Here is a 21,688-nt window from a genome sequence, read left to right as displayed (position 1 = left end):
ACTAGAGAAGAGCTTAAAATAGCTTAAGTAGACCTCAAAAGCCACCCTAATGCACTGGCTTATGCAACATCCAATGTGATATACTGGCTTTGTGGAAGTACATATTCTAATGTCTGCTGAACTGAATTCTGTTCTATTGCTTGGGGCCCACACTGCCAACCCTGGAGAGGAAAAAAATTAAACAGGTATGTGATGCTTACGTCTTCAGAAGATAGAGGGCTGACTTTTTTCAGTCTCCATGTTCTGGTTCTGATGCAGCATCTTTTAGAAGTGGAATAAATAGGCCTTCCTTGCCCTATATATAGTTCTTATGAGTCAAACTGTGGGCTCTTGAGAAATTTTTTTTTAAATTATATAATGAGGAAGAGAAAACAGCCAAACCTGATGACTGCCTTATTGAAGCACTCATTCCCATCATTGCTTCCTGAGTGGTCTTTTTGCCTTCAGTCCCCCAGCCTTCCACACAGACACCACAGTAATTTACTTCAAAGCATAAATCTGACCATGTGATGCCCTGCCTGGAAACTGCTGGCTGTTCTTCCTCAGCCATTGTTTCCCAGAAGGACCTTTGCTGTGCTGTATCCACCTTCTTTCTCCAACTTCCTCGGCTATCCTGGGTCACGCTTTTCATTGAATATGTTTGAGGAGCTCCTAGGCAGCATTTCTGCACATGGAGGCGTGTGGGGTGGGAGCACTTAGGAAAAGAAACTGCATTGGTGAGATGCAGGCCAAGAGGAGGCACCAGGGAACGACTTCCTTTTGATTGTTAAGAAGTGGCAGCCAGAAAACAGAAGGTGGAGATTCCGCTCAGAGTATTCTGAGAAGGGTTTACAAGTAGAGGGAGTTGGTTCTGTTGTCAAAGGACTTGAAGTCCGTTTGTGCGACAGTCTGCACAGGGAGCTCACTTATCACCTCATCTGGGAGGGACCAGGGATGCAGGAAATGAGGCCCAACTCCTGGTGTTGGCCCCATGCCCTTCCTATCTGAAGGCAAGTTAACCCATTCTGTCTTGACCTTTCTCTCTACTCTGCACTACTGACACAGGAGACACAGAAGAAAGGGAAAACCGGAGATCTGAGTCCTCTAGGCATAAAGAGGAGATAACAGCCATCATTAGGAGATGGAACACCCATGCTTCATCTTTCCTACCATGGGCTTTTCCTAAACAAGGACACCCACACTCTCTTATTCTGTCATTTCTTGTAAGTTATAAAGACCAGCTTAAAAAACGCCTCTCACCTTCCAGGATCCTCTCAGCGTTCAGCCGGTAGCTGTCAGCAGTCTCTGCCATGTGCCGACCTGTTGCCAGATGGTTCAGCATGATGGCACAGCTCTGGTCACTTTTTTCCCACATGTCAGTCCCTTCAAAAGTGACAACCTGACGTTCCATTAAGGTCACAAAGGGCATCAGTGGCGGGACTGCTACGTTGCTTGAGGGGACACACGTGCACTCTGAAAAACGAGGAGAAAAGTGTCTTGTATCCTATTTTGCTCAAAGTTAAGCACAGAATGAGGCACCTGGCAGCCAGTATCTTGTTTCAGCCACTGCAAACCTGCAGAGAGTAATGTGGGGGGACGCCTGGTGACCCCCTCGGCAAGCCTGCAGACAAGCCCGGGCTCCTCACCGGCCTGCCACAATGCCTCGCTCCAGCCTGGACAGATGTGACCGGACGCGCTCACCTTGACTTTCATGCAGGAGTTTGCGGAAGGGCTTCAGGTGCTTCTCGTAGAGGATGGCGGTCTGGGTGTACTGGTGCCGCAGGGCCGTCCACGTTTTCTCTAACCTTGTGATCTGGAAGTAAACAAGGTTTGAGCGTTCCAGGGAGAGGTTCTTTTCAAAATTCACTTTTTGCTTAAAGTTCAGGTTAAGTGATAAATGGACAAAGAAGAAATGTAAAATTGGCTCAAAGAATTTTGAAAGCTACATAGAAAAGCTACCCCCAATACCTTCCTGCCCTCCTCTCATGGCCTGGGCCAGAGATCACGCCTCATCAGTTTCTTGTATGTGTATATGTATGGATCTGTGCACGCTCATTGTTGCTCTTATGTGTCTTCAAGTCGACTATGTTTCATAGTGTCCCTACAAACAGTGGCTCTGAACCCTGCCCTGTCCTGAGCCAACCTCACTGTGTCTGACGCAGCTGGCCCTACCGGCATAGTCACTGTGTGTGTGTCAATCCATCTCATCCAGGGTCTTCCTCTCCTGTGCTGTCCCTCCACCCCTCCAAGAAAGATATCCTCCTCTAAGGACTTGTCCCTACTGGCAACACACTCAAAGTATGTGAGATGAAGCACCAAAATCCTTGCCTCCAAGGAGCAGCCTGGTTTCACCTGCTATAGGTCATACACGCCGTATTATACTTAGTTTGCTATTCCGTGTCTGGAAGTTATTCCCTTTAGTACATGTGGAACAACTTTGATTTGTTCAGTGCCTGCAGAGTGCTTCTTTAAGGATAAATCAGTCTTCTATACACATAAACTCTACACCGATTTTGCTATTACAGAATCACAGTCGAGCACTGCCAGTGGCCCTTGTGTACAGGTACCTGGACTACGTGCACTTCAAACGTTAATGGGCGTCGCCAACTATCCTCCCCATGAGCTGATGTAAACCCTTCCATGTCAGTTTAAAGAAGTAATGTCCATGACACATGGAGGACTGTCCAGGCCCTATGATGCCAATCCACATTTGTTTTCATTCCTTTTTGGATGCCTCCATCAACACCAGCATAGGCAGCTGACTGTGATCCCCCCTCACACCATAAAATTAGCAGGTGCCCTACATCTCCTGGCAACAAGGAAGGGCATTAATATTCAGAGAGTGAGCCAGCTTGGCACCAGGTACTTCATATCCTTTCAAAAACCCTTTAAGGCAGGTATTTGAGCCCATTTTACAGGGAAGTAGAAAAAAAAAAGATAACTTTTGCCCAAAGTGTCACAGTTGATGTGTGGCAGAATCTCGAAGTCAGTGCCAACTCATAGCTGACCTTCCAGGGAGTTTTCAGGGGCTGTGAACTGCACGGGAGGAGACTGCCCATCTCTCTCCCACAGAGCAGCTGTGGATACAAACCAGCCACCTTTGGGTTGGCAGCACACCTTCCTATCCACTAGGCCACCAGAGCTGGCCCATTTCCTGGGCCTCTAGCAACTCCCCACGTGTGCCAACAAAAAAGGTGAGAAGGTGTCAGCACCTGCAGACTTACGGAGGAACAGGCTGGCTGGTCTCTCTCTGGCCCCTCGCACACTGCCCTCTTCTCCTGCCCTCTCCTTGCAGCAGCTTCCTCCTCTCTGAAAGAGGCCCTTTGTGCCCCTGAAGGCCCATCTCCTTGCTGCTCGCTCTCTCCTTACAAGAAGTGGAGCAGAAGGAAGCGCACGTGGCTGTAGTGCGTGGGGTGCACGATGACGTCTGGAAACCACGTACCTTTGCTTTCCCACTTCCCTCCCCTGTGAGCACCCTGGCTCACCTCAGGACTTGAATATCCTGCAGAACTGGAGAAAGAAGAATCTGAGGCTGTCAAAGGGAACCACCTACAAAGGTGGTTTGGCCTGAGTCCCCAGCCACTGAGTGTGACGTTATGGATGGTAGCCGCAAAGTGATTCTACATAATGTTCCCCCGGCTCCTCCTCATGGGGAGCTCTGGGCTGGAAGCCTGCAGAGTCAGCCTGGCCTGCTGCTGGCTCAGCCCAGGGCATGATTGGCAGTTAGAGAGAGTAAGAAGTAAATGTGATAAAAACTGTAATACTTGAATAAAACATAGCATGCTTGATTATCATCTTATGATAGCAGAAATCTCTGTATCATGAGAATAGTGCTGTATTGATAGGTTATTTATACCAAATACTGATTCTACAAAATTCCAAGACATCTAAAGAATTTTGAAAGTTAACAGGCTTTTGGAATATGATATTATAGTTGGAACTGACTCCCCCCCCAAAAAGGCAGTAAGTGATTCCTTTTGTGTGTAAGAGGCCTTTCTTTCTGTAGGAAAATGGCTCGCCACGTGCTCTGACTTGCACAGCATGGCTCTAGCTGTCTTCCCGCGGCAGGATTCCAGGTGCAGTGTGGGAACAGGAAACAGCTAAGCACAGTGGCCAGTGGTTTTGGAGTCAGTGTCTACGGATTCAGCCTGCAGGACTGCAATCCTGTCCTCAAGTCCCCAGAGCCTCGGAGCAGAAGAGCTGACTGTGAGCAATACGACAGCTGAACAGACTTTCTTCTGGGAGACCCATTTGCTTTCAAATACTAGTTTCATTCTTGTTTCACTCTTACCTATCTAAGCAGATACATATAAAAGCATGACTTAAGAAACTATAATAAAATTAATGAGAGCGTGTCACACAGGGATCTGTGGAGGCCTGGTGGCATACCAGGTTGCATATTGAGCTGCTAACCAAATGGTCAGTGGTTTGGATCCACTAGCTGCTCCATGGAAAAAGAGGAGGCAGTCTTCTCCCATTAAGATTTATAGGTTCAGAAGCCTGAGGGAGGGTCATCATGAGTTCGAATCTCCTTGCCCGCTGTGAGTTGGGTTTTGTACCAGGATATCAGGGGCCTCTGGACACACAGTGTGCAGGGAGTTGCTAACCCAGGGCAGAGCCTCTACCAGTTCAGATGCACCAGTAGCAGCTCCATGGCAGAAAAATGACTGACCTCCTCCCGTGGGGTTTACAGCCTTCGAAAACCCACTGAAGGGTCAGCGATGAGTCAGAGACAGATATGACAAGTAGTGTAAGGAGCTCTGGTGGCACAGTGATTAAATGCTGACCACACCCACCAGCCATCCTATGGGAGAGACGTGACAGGCTGCTCTCATGAAGCCTGCAGCCTCCCCAAGGGGCAGCTCTGCTCTGTAGAGCCATGGAATCAGAACAGACTTGACATGAGATTTAGTGAGTTAAATGGCAAGTGGGCCAGGAATCGGAATAATCTTTAGCGGGAAAGTCCATTCTAGGTGACCTGAGGATCATACATTAAGGTAGGCCACTCTAGGATTCTCATCAAACCCCTTCCTTGTCTCTGTTTCCCAATCATTCCCCAAAGCCGCCTGCCTGACGATCAGGAGGGAAACAGTCTCATGCAACATACTCTACGTGTTATCCTGATGGGTTCTCAGGGACAACGATCTCGTTCTCCAGGACGACTCCTCTTGTATGTCACAGACAGTATATGGGCTGCCGGCAATTCACTGCCACTGTTTTGAAGTTTTTTAAATGATTGGAATTTGCATGAAAGTTTACAAAGCAATTTGGTTATCACGTTTGGGAGGGTGGAGGGACAGTGCAAGAGAGGAAGACCCTTGATGAAATGGATCGATCCAATGATTGGGGTAATGGGAATAAGTGTATCAGAGCCAGTGAGGTTAACACAGGCTAGAGCAGGGTTTAGGGCTCTTGTACACAGGGTCACTATGAGCTGCAAGCAACTCAATGGCACATAACAACGTCCAATTATTCATACACGTTTTGTTTGAACTTTGTTTTTTTAAATAAACTTTCTTTAAAAAAAATCATTTCCTTCCCACCTGTGATTCCTGCTCCATCTTCCCCCCTTTGAACATTTATACACATCTTACTAGTTATCCTTCTGATTTTACCATAATGGATGTATGCAATATTTGTCCTTATGAGCCTGAGTTAGTTCACTCAGCATCTCTCATGTTATGTAATATTTTATTGTATCATTGCTCCTGATGCTCACTGTTTTTAAAAGCAGAGCCATGATACCTAGCCAGACCGCACTCCTCTTAGTTGCCCCACAATCGAAGCAATATTCATTAAGATCCAATTTGCCTTTCAAGATGGACTAGTCTGTGACTTGATAAGGGGACACTCGCAGGCATCTGCAGGAAGGTCACCCTGCATAGGCGTCAGGGCTGCACCAAGCCAGTGGTCACGTACCTGTGGCATCTCCAAGGCTTTCATGATGGCTGAGAAGGAATACAGGTCTCCCATGGAGTCCTTCAGCTCCACCGCCACCTGGATGATCTTATTGAGAGTGGCCGCTCGGTCCTCCAAGCTGCTCGTGCAGCCCAGAATGTCCACTGCAATGCCGATCGCCATGGTGTTGTGTCTGAGAGGGGAGATCAGTGGTCAGGGCCAGGGGTGGAGAGAAAACTAAACTGGTCAGAGGCCAAACTGACCAGAACAGGGCTATGTGCACTATATGCAGCTCACACCCTGATGAGAGATAGAAGGTCCCAAGGTTCCAGTGACTGGCTTCTACCCAGAGACCGTCTGCCACCAGGCGGCTGTAACAGAGCCACTGTGCAGAGTCGAAATGACCATGACAGGGCCACATGCAAGCCTAGACTCGGCCCACAAGGAGGACCCTTGTGGGAGGAGCTGCTCAGAGTGCACATGCCTCCTTACACCCCCACCATGGTGACACCAGGCCCCCAACATGCACACTCCTGGCTCTTCCCCTGGCCCACTCCACTGAGCCCCCAGGACCAGGCAGTGAAGGGGAGACACCAGGTCCAGGAAGATGGTGGGGTATGAGAACAAAGGAAAGAGAGCCAAGCTGAGGATGGGGTGACTGCTTCCTGGTCAAGAGGCCATAAAGTGAGTGGAGATGCAGACAAAGGCTGAATAGCTGACAGGGATGTGTCTGAACCACCAGACCCTAATAAAATCTAGACTTCATTGCCAACAATCCTCCCTTTTCTCATTCTGAACTGCATGGATCACCCCCACAGACCCAGGACAGGAAGCAGGGTGAGCTTTTCTCTACAGGACAATGGGACTAATATTAATGGGGTCGGAGAGCAGTCTCCTTTGGGGGGGTGCCGACAGTGTAGATGACAACCCCTCTCCTTCCCACTGTAAATCAGCTGGGGAGTTCACAACACTATGCCAGGATCAGCTAAGTTTCTTCCAGGCTGTGGTACTAATGCTGGGGACAAAGCACCAATTCATAGCTACTGTAAACTACAGCACACTTTTGAAACCCAATGGCCATATCGTCACTAAAGTTCTTGATATGCCTCTCTCATGGCCAAGGTGTGCTGCGTGCCTGCACTCCCTCTCCTTGGTTGTGAGGGGTAGGATGTGGGGTGGGGGGGGGGCTGCAATTCAACCAGTGCCTAGCATGACTGGTTTCTCTCTTTATTAAATATATAATGAGCATTACGCTCTGCAGTTTCTGGGCATGTTTTCATATGCAGGTTCCCTAGCTTCCCCACTCCTCAAGCGTCTTCATCTGTAAAATGGGAATGAGGGTGACTGTGAGAGAGATTGTGCGGGTAGCTAAAAATAGAGCATCTGGCACTGGCAAACACACCTGTCCACTGTTGCTACAAGTGTGCATGTCTCTCCTATTAAAAGAGCTCACTGCCTTGAGCTGATTCCGATTCACAGTGACCCTAAAGCACGGAGTAGAACTGCCCTGCAGGGATCTCAAGGTGGTCGTCTCTGTGGAAGTAGATCATGTGGGTCTCCCAAGGAGCCGCTGGTGGGTCTGAAAGGGCAATCTCTGGTTGGCACCTAAGTGCATATCCACTGTGCCACCAAGGTCTTAAGTCTTTCTTTTCTTGCCTTTCTCAATGATAGATAATACAGACCTAAAATGTGTATGCACACTTGCAACACAATTATGTATTTTTATCTGCTGTATTTACTAAAGAGTTTTGTCAGTCATTTTCAAAATATCTAACATTGAATGAAATGCTTTAAAGTCTCTTAACTAAAGATAGACTCTTCTATACATGTTTCACTCAGCTGAGCCATTCATTGTTTCCTATTTTTTCCCCTGTGTTTTAGTGGCTCTTAATATAAGGCAGGTTCTCAACTTGTTCTTTAAAGCCTGGGGTTATGAATGCGGTCAAATTGGTAATTCTATCTACTCATTCAACCAGCATCAGTGTAAAACTCCCATGTGCACCCCTGCGGGATAGAGCTTGATGTGCGCTCACCCAGGGGCCACACACGGAGCCTTTCAAGTGGGGCCTTCCACGAGGTAACACAAGGTAGGTACACAATGCTAGGAGAGGTCTCCTGTTCCAAGTGCTTGAAATGGGGGAGGTTAGTATGTTAGGGAAGAAGGTGGTTTGTATGTGATTTCAACACAAAGTGATGTTCATTTAACACCTGAAGACCCATACCACCCTGGACTCCATTTAGTTGATAAATTATAATCAATAAAACCACTCCCTCGACTCTTGCTTGGGCTGGAGATAAGCTGTGGAGGAGGCAGGTCCTAGTCAAGCAGCAATCAGGAGGAGGAGGAGGAACTGCTGCTGACAGGGCTGCACACCTTTGCCCTGGGCCCACCCCAGCGCACGAGGTGATGCTGATAAATTGAGGTTTGGCTCAGGCGGGCCTGGAACACAGGGGGTTTCAGGGTGACGGGCGTCATGTGGAGAGTGGGGAAGTGTGGCGGCACGGCTCATCTTTTAGGAAATGGTGATGACTCAGCCCCGACACCGCAGAAGTTACTGGAGCTGAAGAGCCCCGCCCCTGGTGTGTGGGGAGGTAGGGGTGCCCAGAGAGAATCTAGAAAAGTCTGACCAGGAAGAGGAGGAAATTCAGAAGTAAGGCCTCTAATTCCCCAAAGGCTTTGCAATCGGCTTCCAACAGCCTTGGACAGCTATGGAGCAATTCTACTCTGTATCACAGGAGCTGGGATCCACCCAATGGCCACTGAACCGTCAGTGCAGATGCTTCTTTTTTTTTTTTTAAATATTATTCATTTTAATGACCGTTTAGAGGGACTTTGAATTTCCATTTATTCATTGTTGCACTTTTCTCCCTCCCTCCCCCCATGCCCCCAACCCTGGCAGTTCACACTTCTCTTTGAAAAGTAAAAGAAAAATTCTTTCATTGTTATTCAATCCCTCCCCCCAAGTCCACTCCACTATGCAGCCTTCGTTCTGGACTCCTGTCATGACAATAATACCTAGTCACAGATCCCTTTTAAACAGTTCTCTTCCTCATCTGTTTCAATACAGTATATATAATATATCCCATCTTTCTCAGTCTCCCCCCACCCCCGACTGTCAGTCCCATTTTACAACAGTGGCACTATACAGTATTAAGCTCTCTCCTCTAGAAGCCTTTGACTCCACATCCTGGTGTTTTTGGAGGGATGTCTCTGTGGCTCTGAAGCCAGAGAAACTGCAGCATTGCAGTGTCTTACCTAAATCTGCTTGGCACTATCCTCAAGAGCGCCTGTATCATACTGTCCCCTCTACCACGTGGTGGTATCTGAAAGACCATGTTTACTTTCCAGGGGCTGACATCCTATGACTGAGACAGCCTTTAGCCATGTGTGGCTATTTAAACAAAACAAAAAAAAAGTGAAATAAACACTTTGGTGTTGAGTCTCATGAGTCCTATTTCAAATGCTCAACAGCTGCATGGGGCTGGGGGTGACCACAGTGGCCAGCACAGATAAGGCATTTCTGCCAGCACCGAAATTGTGTCAGGCAGTGCTGTCGCCTAGACCATCCTGGAAAGCCATGAGCGGTCAATCATGACGAGCAGAAAATTGTTAGGATGAAAACCTCAGATGACGAGGTAGTCAGTCCTCAAGTCAACTGTCACTTTTTGATCCATGGTGCTCTAAGACGTCAGTATCTGTCTTTCTTTTATAACTTGCCACCGGTTTCTCATTCCTCCCATCCAAGTACTAACCAGGCCCGACCCTGCTTAGCTTCTGAGATCAGACGAGATTGGGCACGTTCAGGGCGGTATGGCCGTAGACGGTTCCTCGTACCTAAGAATCCCTCTCATGCTTGTGTGTTTTAATGGACTCCTAGCATCCTGACTTTTCATGAGAAGAAAGTGGGGGCTGTGTGCATGAAAGCACCCACAGGCAAAGTGTCCCCTGGTCTTTGAACCCCACGATTGTCTCTGCAACAACCCTCCCCCCAGGAAAACATCTGGACTCTCTCCTTTCTCATAAATGCACATTTAATCCCTAAAGCATTTTTAAATTCTGAAGGGACAAAGGTGCTGCAGCTTAAGAAGGAAGAAGCCCTTAGAGTGTCCATCTGCCCACTAACCCCTGTTCCTGCCCTAGACTGGTCAGATTTGAGCATTCTTTAAACATGGTCTCATCGTGCCTGGCCTGGGACAATGGCTGTTCTCTCTGCTTGGTCTCTCATGGAGCAGGGACAGGAATGTATTCTTTGTTCCTTGACTTCCTCTGCCGAGTGCCTTTATACATCTCCAGGAATTCTCCCGTGAAGGCTTCAGGGGAAAGTGCCTTTGAGTGATGTGCCTCTGTCCCCCTCTAAAAACCTGCTGCTCTGCTGAGGAGCCCAAAGGGCCTGGTGTGCGGGAGACAGGAATGCTCACCTTTCAATTATGTCCAGGCGCAGCTGGTGTCCGAAGGGCAAGGTAATGAGCTCGAGGCCTGAGCTCACACCCATTTTCCTCTGCATCTCTTCAGAGACCTCCAGTATCCTAGCAACCTGTCAGGAACAAAGGTTCAAATATACACGTCAGGAAGTAGGCCTGCTGTGACCATTAATTTAGAACGCAATAAAAAGATCCTAAGCTGGAGCTGTGTAGACTCACTGTACTTGTTGCACTTATTTATATTTTAAAGTTGTGTTGTTGTTTGGTTTGGATTTTTTTTTTTTTTAGAGCAGTAGCATCTGAAAATATCGTTTCATACTTGGAGGATTTGAATGCCCATACTGGAATCTAAAACCCAGGGTTATAAAAAGACAGACTCAAGAAGGGGAAACCCTGTATTGGTTTGTAGGCCCTGTAGATTTGCTGAGTGTTTTTGCCCAGCCGGCGAACAGCTCAGAGTTCCCTGAGCCTTTGTCTGCTCAGGTTGGATCCCGCTGCGCTGCTTTGCTGCCGGCAGCAGGGCTGCGTGTGTGTGGAGCCCATGACCCCCTGCGGACGAGAAGAGGAAACACGCCAAGCTTCCCTCTACTGTGGACTTCGCCATTCATGTTCTCACTTAACAGCCACGGCTGGCTGCCATTACCCTTAATTACGCCTCTCCTGGGCTCAGGAAATACACCAGGCGTCTGGAAACTATTAAAAACGTATATAGTGGTTTGAAAGCTAAGGTCTCAGTGCATATGATATACACTCTTCTGAGACCTTGTCCTTAAAGAAAAATATGTGTTTGCTTCTCTCCCAATTATATTCTCTGTCACCCCATTCCATTCTCCTTTGTAATCACACTTTATAGTTACAGCTGGATCTCTGCAGCTTTCTGTGAGGGGGCCAAGGATGCCTCTCCACGTCCCTGATGTAAAAAGGCAACTCACAGATACAAGGGCCTCACCAGCATGGGGGGACGATCGTCCACCACCTGGTGGGTTGTTCTCCAGACTATAATTAGCCCTGGGATATGAGCTATCCAGATGTCTTCATAATGGACCACCAAAAACATCTGGTAGTTTAATGGTATTAATTAACCCTGACCCCTAACTTCTGTGACCGAGAACAGGAACTCCAGCCAACCATGGGCAATGGCTGGGGAGCAGGGTGGGGAGGGGAGTGGGGGGAACTAGCTATCCATGTGACAGAGCCCAGGACGGGAACTGGCATTCACTCTGTGATCTCAGCTATGCTCTCTGAGCCTCACTTTCCCCCTTCTCCACCACAGCCGCTCAGTTCACCTTTTTCAAGGACTTTGCAAAGGGGCAGATGGCCTCAAGGACTCTACAAGCTGTCTGTACACACAAGCTGTGCACAGGCCATGAGGAAGGGGGAAGATTCTAACTCAACCCTGCGAAAGAGATTTACACCTTGACTCTGACATGCCTGCCCAGTGTACGCCTGCCACCGGTGGCCACACAGACCTCCCTTGTTTAGACAGCTGCCCTCCATCAGAGGCATGAAACCCAGTGCCTTTGCGGGGCGTCCTACAGTCAACACACACTCTTGTGTGAGGAGTTTGCAAGGAGTTTCATTCACCTCATTTTGTTCTGGAGGCTCTCACAGACATTCTATGATCCTGCTCAGAGAGGTCCCCTTCTGGGTTGGTTTGTTGCAGTTTTTCAAGTGTAGACAAGAGTCCCCCAGTCACGTTCCTGGGACAGCTCTGAACTTCACAAGAGGCCCTGAGCTCAAACTGTTGTGTACCAGAGAGTCAGAACCGACCTACGGCTGACCCTCTGGCGGGTCTGAGATTGCCCTTCTTTCTCCCGCCGAGCAGCTGGCAGATTTGAACCACTTGCCTTTGAGATTGCAATGCAGTTTCCTGCCACTAGGCCACCAGAGCTCCCTGAGTTCAAACTTTAAGGCCTGAATTAAGACCCCCAGAAATGCTCAAGTCTGTAGGGCTCACAGATTGTATGAAGGGCTGATACTTCTGAGCATCTGATACTATGTGCAGGGCAGAAGAAATGCCACCCAAAGTAGCCTTCCAGCTTACCCCTGCTCACCAAACCTTAGCTCTGTTCGCTCCACATCCCACTGCCTCAGGGGCTGCTGCAAAGAGGGCCTTGATAGAGGCCTGGCTCACTGTGGGCCATGACTTCCTGCTGCCCATGAGCCTTCTGAAACATGAGGGGGATTGCCTGGCCTTCTCACTGTCCCTCCCACCCACCTCTGGGATTTGCGGGCTGTCTCCCTCTCTGGACTGTAAAGTGTTTTGAAGACAGGAATCTGACATCAGCCTAGAAACTGGAACTTAACAACACCAAAGGAAAGAGCGGTGGCCTTCTCTTAGCCCCTCCTCCCTCTCTGCACAGAATAAAGGGGCCAAGGTAACTGAGCTATGTCTGACACACACTCTGTGAATATACCCCAGTCTTCATCCAGCTGACTCTTACTCAGCCTTCAAGACTCATCTCAGACATGCCACCGGACCCAGTGAGGGCCCTGCCTCCTCACTGGCCCCATAGCCCCTGTGTTCTCCAGCAAAGCATGCGCCCCTAGACAGTGTGGTTTCGGAATCAGTAGACATCCACCTGAACCACTGCATCCTCGCCCCGGTCTAACCCTAACCTCACCCCAGGCAGCATCTATAGGGCAGAGCCATGGCCCAGCTCCCAGCACATCTGTTATTATTCAAAACTCACATCTTTCTTCCTCAGAGCCACTGGCAGATCTGACCTGCCAACCTGTTGGTTTGCATCTGAACACTTAACCACTGGACCACTGTTGTTGCTCATAGATGCTATCAGTCAAGTACGACTCATAGCAACCTTCTGAATGGATGTGAAGCCCGTTGATGCACAGTAGGTTCCCAGTCAAAATAAAACACAAAAAGCAAATAAACATTTACATACATAAACATCAGGGGCTAGCATATTATCGCCCTCAATCCTCACAACCACTCCAAGGAGCCAGTGTTGTTTATCTGGTTTTATAACAAGGTGGGAAGAGAAAGGTTAAAAATAAAATCATTTTCTCAAAGCACTGGAGCCTTGTGGTAGAGGTGGAATTCTCACTCAGGCAGTTCAAACCCAGACAGCAAGCTCTTAACCACAGGGCCTGGCTCCTATGAGGAAAGACAAGTGGCTGGGGGAATGAATGGCACTCTGGGAACTGGGTGAGGGAAACCCATTTGTAAAGCTTCAGTGGACAACCCAGCCCAGCCCTGGCTCTAGCCAGCTGCGGTTCCAGGCACTCTCAGTGCCACCTGCTGTCCTGATGACCTTTCTGGGCTCAGTACAAGGCAGAAATGACATACAGGGCCCAGAGGCTCCTCTGTCTGCCTGATCTAGGCTCCCGGTGACCCTGTCTGGGTTATATTTGTGGTGGGAACAGTCCTGATTTTATTACCCTTTTAGAGAAGCTAGTTACTAGCAAAGCCAGTGGTTCCAGGAAGAGAGTAAGGAAATGGTCGTGGACTGAAAAGGGAGGAAGAAGGAAGAACAGACACAGCCCTGCCCTTGGTGGGTGGAGAGGGCAGGGTCCAGCTGCTCTGACTGAGACTCCCAGCTCTGCTTTGACACCTGCAAACTCCACTTTCAGCCCCTTGACCCAGAGTTCTCCCAGGTAACCTGGAGAGAGAGGCCCCACCAAGAGGACAAAGGACCTCAGAGGGACAGGCCAGGGCTCTGGCTTCCCACATGCCAAAGGAGGTGGGAAGGCTCCTGGCTCTCCTGTGGAAAGTAGGCACATCTGATCTCTTCCTTGTGCCAGAAGGAAGAATGACAAGTTCATCCCTCCAAGTCTCAGAAATTGCACTGTTTCAGAAACCCAGGCCCATGTTTCTGCAATGAGTGAGACCGCAGGTCATACTAGGCTAGACCTGGAGAGTTTGCTCACTGGCAGAGTTATCCTCAGTCCTCTCACCACCCATGCAGACTTGCTGTTGTTAAGTACCATTGACTTGGTTCCAACTCATGTTGGTACCATCAAGTTGTCTATGACTCAGTGACCCTACGAACAAAAGAACTGAACCTTGTCCTATCCTGCACCATATGTACAACAGAACAAAATACTTCACAGTCCTGTGCCATCTTCCCAGTCACTGCTACGCTTAAGTCCATTGTTTCAGCCACTGTGCCAATCTATATCACCGAGCATCTTCTTTTTTGTTGACCTTCAGCTCTACCAAACACGACTTCCTTTTTCAGGGGTTTAGCTCATTGTAATGTAAGGTAAGTATTTTACCATGGCAAATGTCCTGACCTTGGGAGCTCCTACTTGGAAGCCCTGCCCAAGGACACCAATCAACCATGTGGACAATCCCTGCCCTGATCCCTTCCCAGGCCTGCTGGCTGATTCCCTGCCACCCCAGGTGTGGACCAGATAAACCAGCTTCTAAGTTGTCCTTTAAGTCCTTGTTCTAGAACAACTGCAACTTCAGTCCACGACGTCCCCCCACCCTGAATAGGCTTCTAGGCCCTAGGCCCCCTCCCTTTGAGCCCTTGATCCCCAGGGACCTCCCTGAGAAAATGCTCAAAGACTGGACTTCCTGTCATGAATCATCACCCAGGAAGGAAAACCCAGTTCCTGAATGATCTTTGACTTTTGAAGCTAATTAACTGAGCTAGAACAAACAAGTTCGTCCTGTAGAGGGTGAAGTCAGGCTGCTCCTTGGAGGCAAGGATTCTGAAGCTCCGTTCGACATACTTTGGACATGTCTCAAGGCAGGATCAGTCCTTGGAGAAGGACATTCAGCTTGGGAGGGTGGAGGGACAGTGCAAGAGAGGAAGACCCTCGATGTGATGGATTGATTCAGTGACTGGGGTAATGGGGGTAGGTGTGTCAGAGATAGTGCGATTGGCACAGGATAGAGTGGGTTTAGGGCTGTTATACATAGGGTCGCTATGAGTTGTAGGTGACTCAACAGCACATAACAACAACAACAACTGTAAAAGGGACTTAAAGCTCAGTGAAAAAGAAGAGACTCTCAACAAGATAGACTGACACAGTGAGTTCAACAATGGGTTTAAGCACAGCATTGATTTTGAGGAGGGTACTTGATCAGGCAAGGATTCATTCTTAAATTGTACACAGGTCATTATAAATCAGAGCTGACCCAGTAACCTCTAACTGCACGGCCTGATCTGAGTGCAGGTGGCACAATGGCTAAGCACTTGGCTATTAACAGAAAGGACAGTGGTTCAAGCCCAGCAGCTGCTCTGTAGGAGACAAGACATGGCAATCTGTTGCCATAAAGATTATAGCATACAGGCAGTTATGCTCTGCAATGTTATGCTTTGCAATGTGTGCGTGCTGTGAATTTTAACGCAAGTGACAACACACAAGCCCTGACCTGTCGCTCAAAGGCCTCACTGCATCCACCTCAGCCTGAGATGTTGGCTATCTAGAACCATCTCTCCAAAGAATGACTTCACCCTGGAGCCACCGATGAATAGAGCCATCTACATCTAAATGAAATGCTTCCTACTAAAAGTGATGGTGATCTAAACATATATTGACTTATATGGAAAGGCAGTTCAACGAAAGACTCAGGGATTGGAACACTATATATGATCTGACACTATTTCTGCATACAAGCATGCAATTGTTTATATGAACCTATCTGTAATATGTACAATATTTCTGAACACGCCAAAATGTTAATCATAGTTACCATCAGATTTTACGTGATTCCTTTTCTTTATATGATTTGTCTAAGTGGAACCAGTATTTCCTACTTTGAAATATCAAAATAATTTTTAAAAATGTTTAATTTACACTAGAGATCATTTTTCAAAACAATAAAAATTAAATATATATAATAAAAATAAACATCAACAAAGTTCCACTAGTCCAGAACTTATCCTTTCACCTACAATCAAGTGCTGTCCTTTGGAATCAGCTTTATTTGTTCTGAAGGAGCTATAGGGGGTGCATGGGGAGGGGAAGGGATTTTAAAATAAGCACCAGGTAGAAGGATCCACTCACTGCTCCTGACTCAAAAGTGTGTGTGTATGTATGTGCGTGTGTGTGTGTTTGCAGCAGGTGCACCCTCTGTCCAGTGTGAACTTCACAGGCTTCCTGCCTGGGTGAAGGCTGTCCTGGCCTGTGGTTCCACCCCTTAAATAAATCCCCACACCCATGTTATCTTCAGACTTTTCCCATGAGTGAAGTGCTCAGAGGGTAAGGCTGAGCGAGGCCCAGAAAGACGCCTTTCCTAAGTGTCTTGAAGCCAGAGCAAAACCAGGCCCGAGGGCGTTTCTTTACCTTGCAGTCCATGAGGAGCATGTGCTGGGCGATCACCTTGGGGTCATTGTTGGTGAACAGTTCTTTGGCACGTTTCAGCAATGTTGTTTCCAGGGGCTTGTTCTCAGGAGGAAGGAACTTGGACTCAAACTCATTGGGCCTGAACGAGGACACAGTCTCCAGGAGGGGCTTCACAAACTCGCCCTTGTCCTCCTGTACCTTGTCCTGTGCTGCTGCCGGCTCCTGAGGTCTTACTCCATCATCTTCATCAAGGATCAAGTAATTGGTGCCAGAGTTGCGGGGTCCCATGGTCCCATTCTGCCTGGCTGTTAGCAGTGCTGGGGAGCTGCTCCGGGCACATAAGGGCGGCTTTCCTGCCCTGTCGCAGCTTGTGGCAAAAGCGGGGTTCAGTTCACAGTAGTGGGCCTCTGAGTTGAGCCAAGTGGATGGAGACTGGGGTGCTTTGAGCAAGGGTACTTTGCAAGGCTTAGGGGGCGGCTTGGGGCACAGCTGGCTATCTGAACCCCTCAGGGCCTCTCCTGCCCTTGCATCCGAGGAGACCCTCCGAACCAGTGCTGGGCTCAGGGTGGGTTCGCTGCCCGTCCTGAATGCAGGGGAGTTTGGGTATGAGCTTGTGTCCACAACAGATGACTGAGAGGGAAGCTTACAGCCTACAAAAGACAGGAGAGGATAGAAAGAGCTCAGCTGTGATGAGACCACAAAATCAGAGTGACAGACCACCCACCCTCAAGTTGTGCTTTGAGTTTCAATTTTCACTCCTAAAAGAAAATTCTTATTCCTCCACACCCAATTCAGAGCAATGGAGAAGTCTAATTAGTCCCATCCCACTTCTGGGTCAGCTCTAAATACCAGTGACTGAGACAGCTGGGTTATAATGTCATTTGATGGTCACAGAAGATTGGCTCAGTTAGAATGGAGAACACAGTGAATAATCTGATATTTGAGAAGTTAAGATGACTAGCCACATAGTATATAAAGGCTAAAATGAATCCTGGATAAAGAAAGAGGTAAAGAGAGTGACCAGAGCTCAGACGGCCAGGTGGGTAAGGTGCTGCGCTACGAACCCAAAGACACGCGGTTCAAATCCACCAGCTGCTCTGCTGGAGAAAGATGGGCAATTTATAGCCTCTGAAAATCCACTAGAGGGTCAGTTAGTTCTGACTTGACAGCACATAAAAAAAACAACAACAGAGACAGAGAAAGGAGAAGAAGACTATGAGTTAACTCACATAGAAGTTTAAAAGCAGTAGTTTATAAAGTAGCATTAGAAAAACCTCGTTGTGATCCCAAGGTCAGTTATAAAAATAATGAAAACCACTCACTGTCCTACTAATTTAATTGCTTGTCAGATAGTCCCCACACTGTATATGCCTTCATTCCATTACAGGGGTTGGTGGTCTATGGCTAGCTGCTCTTCCACAAGTCCCCCTCCCCTCTGCCCAGGAAGGGCACTATGAGAGCAGGCTCACTGGTCACAAAGACTCAGCCGATGGGCTTAGAATTGGAAAATCTAAGTTTAAATGCTGGCTCTGTCACTCACCAGCTGAGTGACACTGGTCATGTCACTTAACCTCTCTGTGTTAGTTTGTTTTTGCTGTAAAATGGGGTAAACTCTGGGCTCCATGAAGCTTGTTCTGAGGCTTAGCTGTGAGCATACATAAAGCATCCAGCTCTCAGGGCTTCCCATCTGGAAATAACTCTACAAAACCTCTCCCTCCAGCCTGCAGGCATGGAACCTAATATCGCTTTAAAATCAGGTGACTCAATGGAGCTGAGAAAGAGTCTGGAAGAAATCCGGGTCACACTGTCTTCCTTCCCCAAAATCCCCTGACATACCAATTGGCAGGTAACTTTCCGACTGGTGGGCTTTGAGGTATAAGGTTCTTTTGTCCTGCATGTGATCCAGGAAGGCAGGCTGGCTTCCACTCTTCTCTTTATTTCTGAAGCGAAAGGCAAACAGAGCAGAAACTTGTCATTAAAGCATAAAGTTTTTAGGCAGCGTCATGGAAAGTTAAAACAATTACTCACAGTAAGAATGCTACAGCATACCCTAACAGTAAAGGAATGTCTACTGGAGGAGGAAAAGAATGATGGGGGTGATTAATAATAGGATTTTGCAGCGGGCTCCATCCCCAATTCCCCATGACCAATCCCGTTAAGCCTCAGGATACCTCCTCTGAGCCTTCCCATCCTTGCGAACAGAGCAGGGTAAAAGTTTTACTATGCTCTCAGGAAAATCTGATGAACTGGAATGTGGACTTTAACGGAGCCTAAAATTACTTGCAGACGCAAGGGGAATGACTTGGTTAACTAACATGCGTTTCCCACAATGGCTCCACAGTGCCATAATTGCCCGACTCAGCAAGGAAGCTGTGAGGCTATTTCCCTTTCAGTGCAAATCTCAGCATCCCCCAGATAACCCACAGGCTCACCCAGAAAGGGGGCACATCTGTACTCCAGGCCGCACTTGAAGGACTCATGCGCCCTCCCCTGATGAGCAGGGGGTGCCAGAGTGATCAATAAGCAGCAACTGGGACACAGTGCCCAACCTGGCAGGGAAAAGGCTGACAGCAACTCCGTTTCCATACATTTGCCATTATTCCTGTCCCCCTTCCACTTCTGAGACGTTCTCTAACTAGCACCTAGCAGCACTCTCTTGCTACAGGAGAAAGCACTGCTCCAGTAAAGTTGTTATGAACTTTAATTGGCCCTCCAACAACCTTGAAACAGTCATTCGTTACAGAAATGGGAACGCTCTTTCCTACCTTTGCAAGCAACAGAGAAAAAAAAAAAAAGAGCAAAAACCCAAACTCCCAGCAACTGAGAAATTCCAGCAACCCTTCTGTGTTCAGCTGAGACGGCAAATTCCAAAAGGAAATGGCTTCTGAGCAGGGATATTTAAGCAGTGACCAACACAGACGGTTAGCCTCCACCAGCCCAGAACCTTAGGGCCTGGAATGCAACCTGACTGAGTCAGAGCACACCTGCCTCAGGGCTGCCAGCAGCCAGCCAATCCGGGGGCCTGACGTCAGGCGGTGGCCAGGTGCCCTGAGGCCAGAGCGCTGACGTGCAGAGCCACACAAGGGCAGTGGGCCGGTGCCAGGCAGTGGGGACACCAGTGTCCCGGAGCCCACTCCTCCACCACCCTGAGACATTCCTAGGCTGCCTGCTCTACTTTTCAAGGAGTCACCGAAGAGGTGGTTCTCTTAGGAATGTCTCCTCTACTTCTGGGGTCATTCATTCTTTATCTATCTTTTTTTTTCTAATTTTATACTGGTTTACTTACAAAGTTCATAAAGATGATATACATTGTTTTCCGCACCGGATCTTTCCCCTTTCCTTTCCCCACTCATCCCTCCACCATCAGATTGTGCGACCCTATGATTAACCCCCCCCCCCCCCCTCGCCTTGGATCCTTGTACTCATTCTACAATAACGGTCTTACCCAGTATTTGTCTTTATGAGACTGAGTTAGTTCAAGTAGCATCATGCTCTCCAATCCTTCACAAATCATTGCTCCTGTGTGCTGCATAGTATTGTATTATATTATGTGAATGTACTATAATTTCTCAATCCATACTACTGTGGTTGGACATTTAGGCTCTTTCCATGTAACTGCTGAATAACGCTGCTATGAATACTGGTTTACAAGTCTCTGTGCCACAGTGCTCATTTTCTCGGTGTATGTTCCAAGCAGTGGAATAGCTGGGTCATACAGAATTTCTATGTTCAGCTTTCTGAGGAAACACCACACTGCCTTCCAGAGGCTGCCCTTCTCTGCACCAGTCCCGCTACAGTGATACATCCTGTATCACTCTTCACCTTCTGGCTCAGAAATTCATGTTCTTAATGCCCTACTGCAATTCTGGACAGCCAACCCCTACTCCGCAAAGAAACAGTAGGAAAGGACTACCTTTTTTTTTTTTTTTTTTTTTAGGACTACCTTTTATATTATTGTTTAAGTCCAATATATCACAAGGTCAATCTTATTGCTATGAAAGGGAGAACTTCTAAACATCAGTTCTTGCCTCTGTCCTGAGTTTAACCTTCTACTACCCTCCAGATAAGAAATTATTAACATTTACCTAACAATATGGACACTCTGGTGGCCCACTGGTAAGGAGCTGTGCTCCATCCCAAAGACACTCCATTAGAATCCACCACCTGCTCTCAGGGAGAAGGATAGGCAGTCTCCTCCTGTGTGATTTACTGCCTCAGAAAACCTGCTGGAGGGTCAGCTATGGGTCAGTTGCAACTTGACGGGACATAATGACAACAGCAAAGGAACACTGGTGCTCTGTAGGGAGTTGTAGGTAGGAAGTTGCCCTGCTAACTCAAAGGCTGGTATTAATCCACCAGTGGCTTTTTGGAATAAAGATGGGCAGTTTCTTCCTGTGTGACAACAGCCTCAGAAACCCAATGGAGGGTGCCAACTTGACAGCAATGAGAGAGAGAGAGATGGGGTCTCCGGGTAGGGTGCCTTGGAAGGCAGGCATGGTGCTGTACTTTCAAAAAAGAAGACATTGAAAATCATCATGGAACACAGCACTACCCTGGGGTGGCTGGGCTTATTACATGCTAAGGGTTTTACAGTAGGTTAGTGGTCAATAAAAAGTGTTTAGACCACTTTGTTGTTATGGGTTGTAGAGTTGGAAATGACTCATAGCTGACTCTCCAGCGAGTTTTCAGACTGTAAATTGCCCAGGAAGTGACTGCCTGTCTTTTCCCCACAGAGCAGTTAGTTGGTTATACCACCTAAGAACCTTTAACCAATCGCCAAATAGTTGATTCCAATCAACGGTGACCCTGTGCATGTCAGGCTAATGGTAACCCTATGCATGTCCACAGAGTTTCAACGGTTGGCTTAGCAAAGAAGATATGCTAGATTTTTCTTCAGAAGTACTTCTTGTTGGTCTCAAACAACCAATCTTTTAATTGACAGCTAAGCACCATTTACACCACTGTTCCTGTCATCCAGGGATTTCCCAGGAAAGACAAAACCAAAAACCAGAGCCACCGCCAGGAGGTCAGTTCCAACTCATGACCACCCTCCACCGAGTTTCTGAGGCTATAAATGTTACTAGGAGCTGACTGCCTCATCTTTCTCCTGTGGTGCCACTGGTGGGTTTAA

The 21,688-nt window shown here is 48.0% G+C and overlaps 1 protein-coding gene across 2 annotated transcripts in view; it reads right to left on the bottom strand.

Annotated features, from left to right (window-relative positions):
* BCAR3 (breast cancer anti-estrogen resistance 3) overlaps positions 1-21,688 on the bottom strand; it is a 155,806-nt gene that overhangs the window by 5,436 nt on the left and 128,682 nt on the right. For both annotated transcript variants that reach the window (XM_006882408.1, XM_006882409.1), the window contains 6 exons: positions 18,394-18,497; positions 16,558-17,207; positions 10,297-10,412; positions 5,899-6,070; positions 1,681-1,792; positions 1,240-1,452 (listed from right to left, as the gene is read on the bottom strand). In XM_006882408.1, coding sequence (XP_006882470.1) covers positions 1,240-1,452; positions 1,681-1,792; positions 5,899-6,070; positions 10,297-10,412; positions 16,558-17,207; positions 18,394-18,497 — 1,367 coding nt within the window. The remainder of the gene's footprint in view (positions 1-1,239; positions 1,453-1,680; positions 1,793-5,898; positions 6,071-10,296; positions 10,413-16,557; positions 17,208-18,393; positions 18,498-21,688) is intronic.

This window comes from Elephantulus edwardii, unplaced genomic scaffold, assembly GCF_000299155.1.
Source record: "Elephantulus edwardii isolate Elephantulus edwardi_28Jun2011 unplaced genomic scaffold, EleEdw1.0 scaffold00020, whole genome shotgun sequence".
NCBI classification, from domain to species: domain Eukaryota; kingdom Metazoa; phylum Chordata; class Mammalia; order Macroscelidea; family Macroscelididae; genus Elephantulus; species Elephantulus edwardii.
Note: the sequence above shows the minus strand (reverse complement) of the source record. Positions and strands in the feature narration are given on the sequence as shown.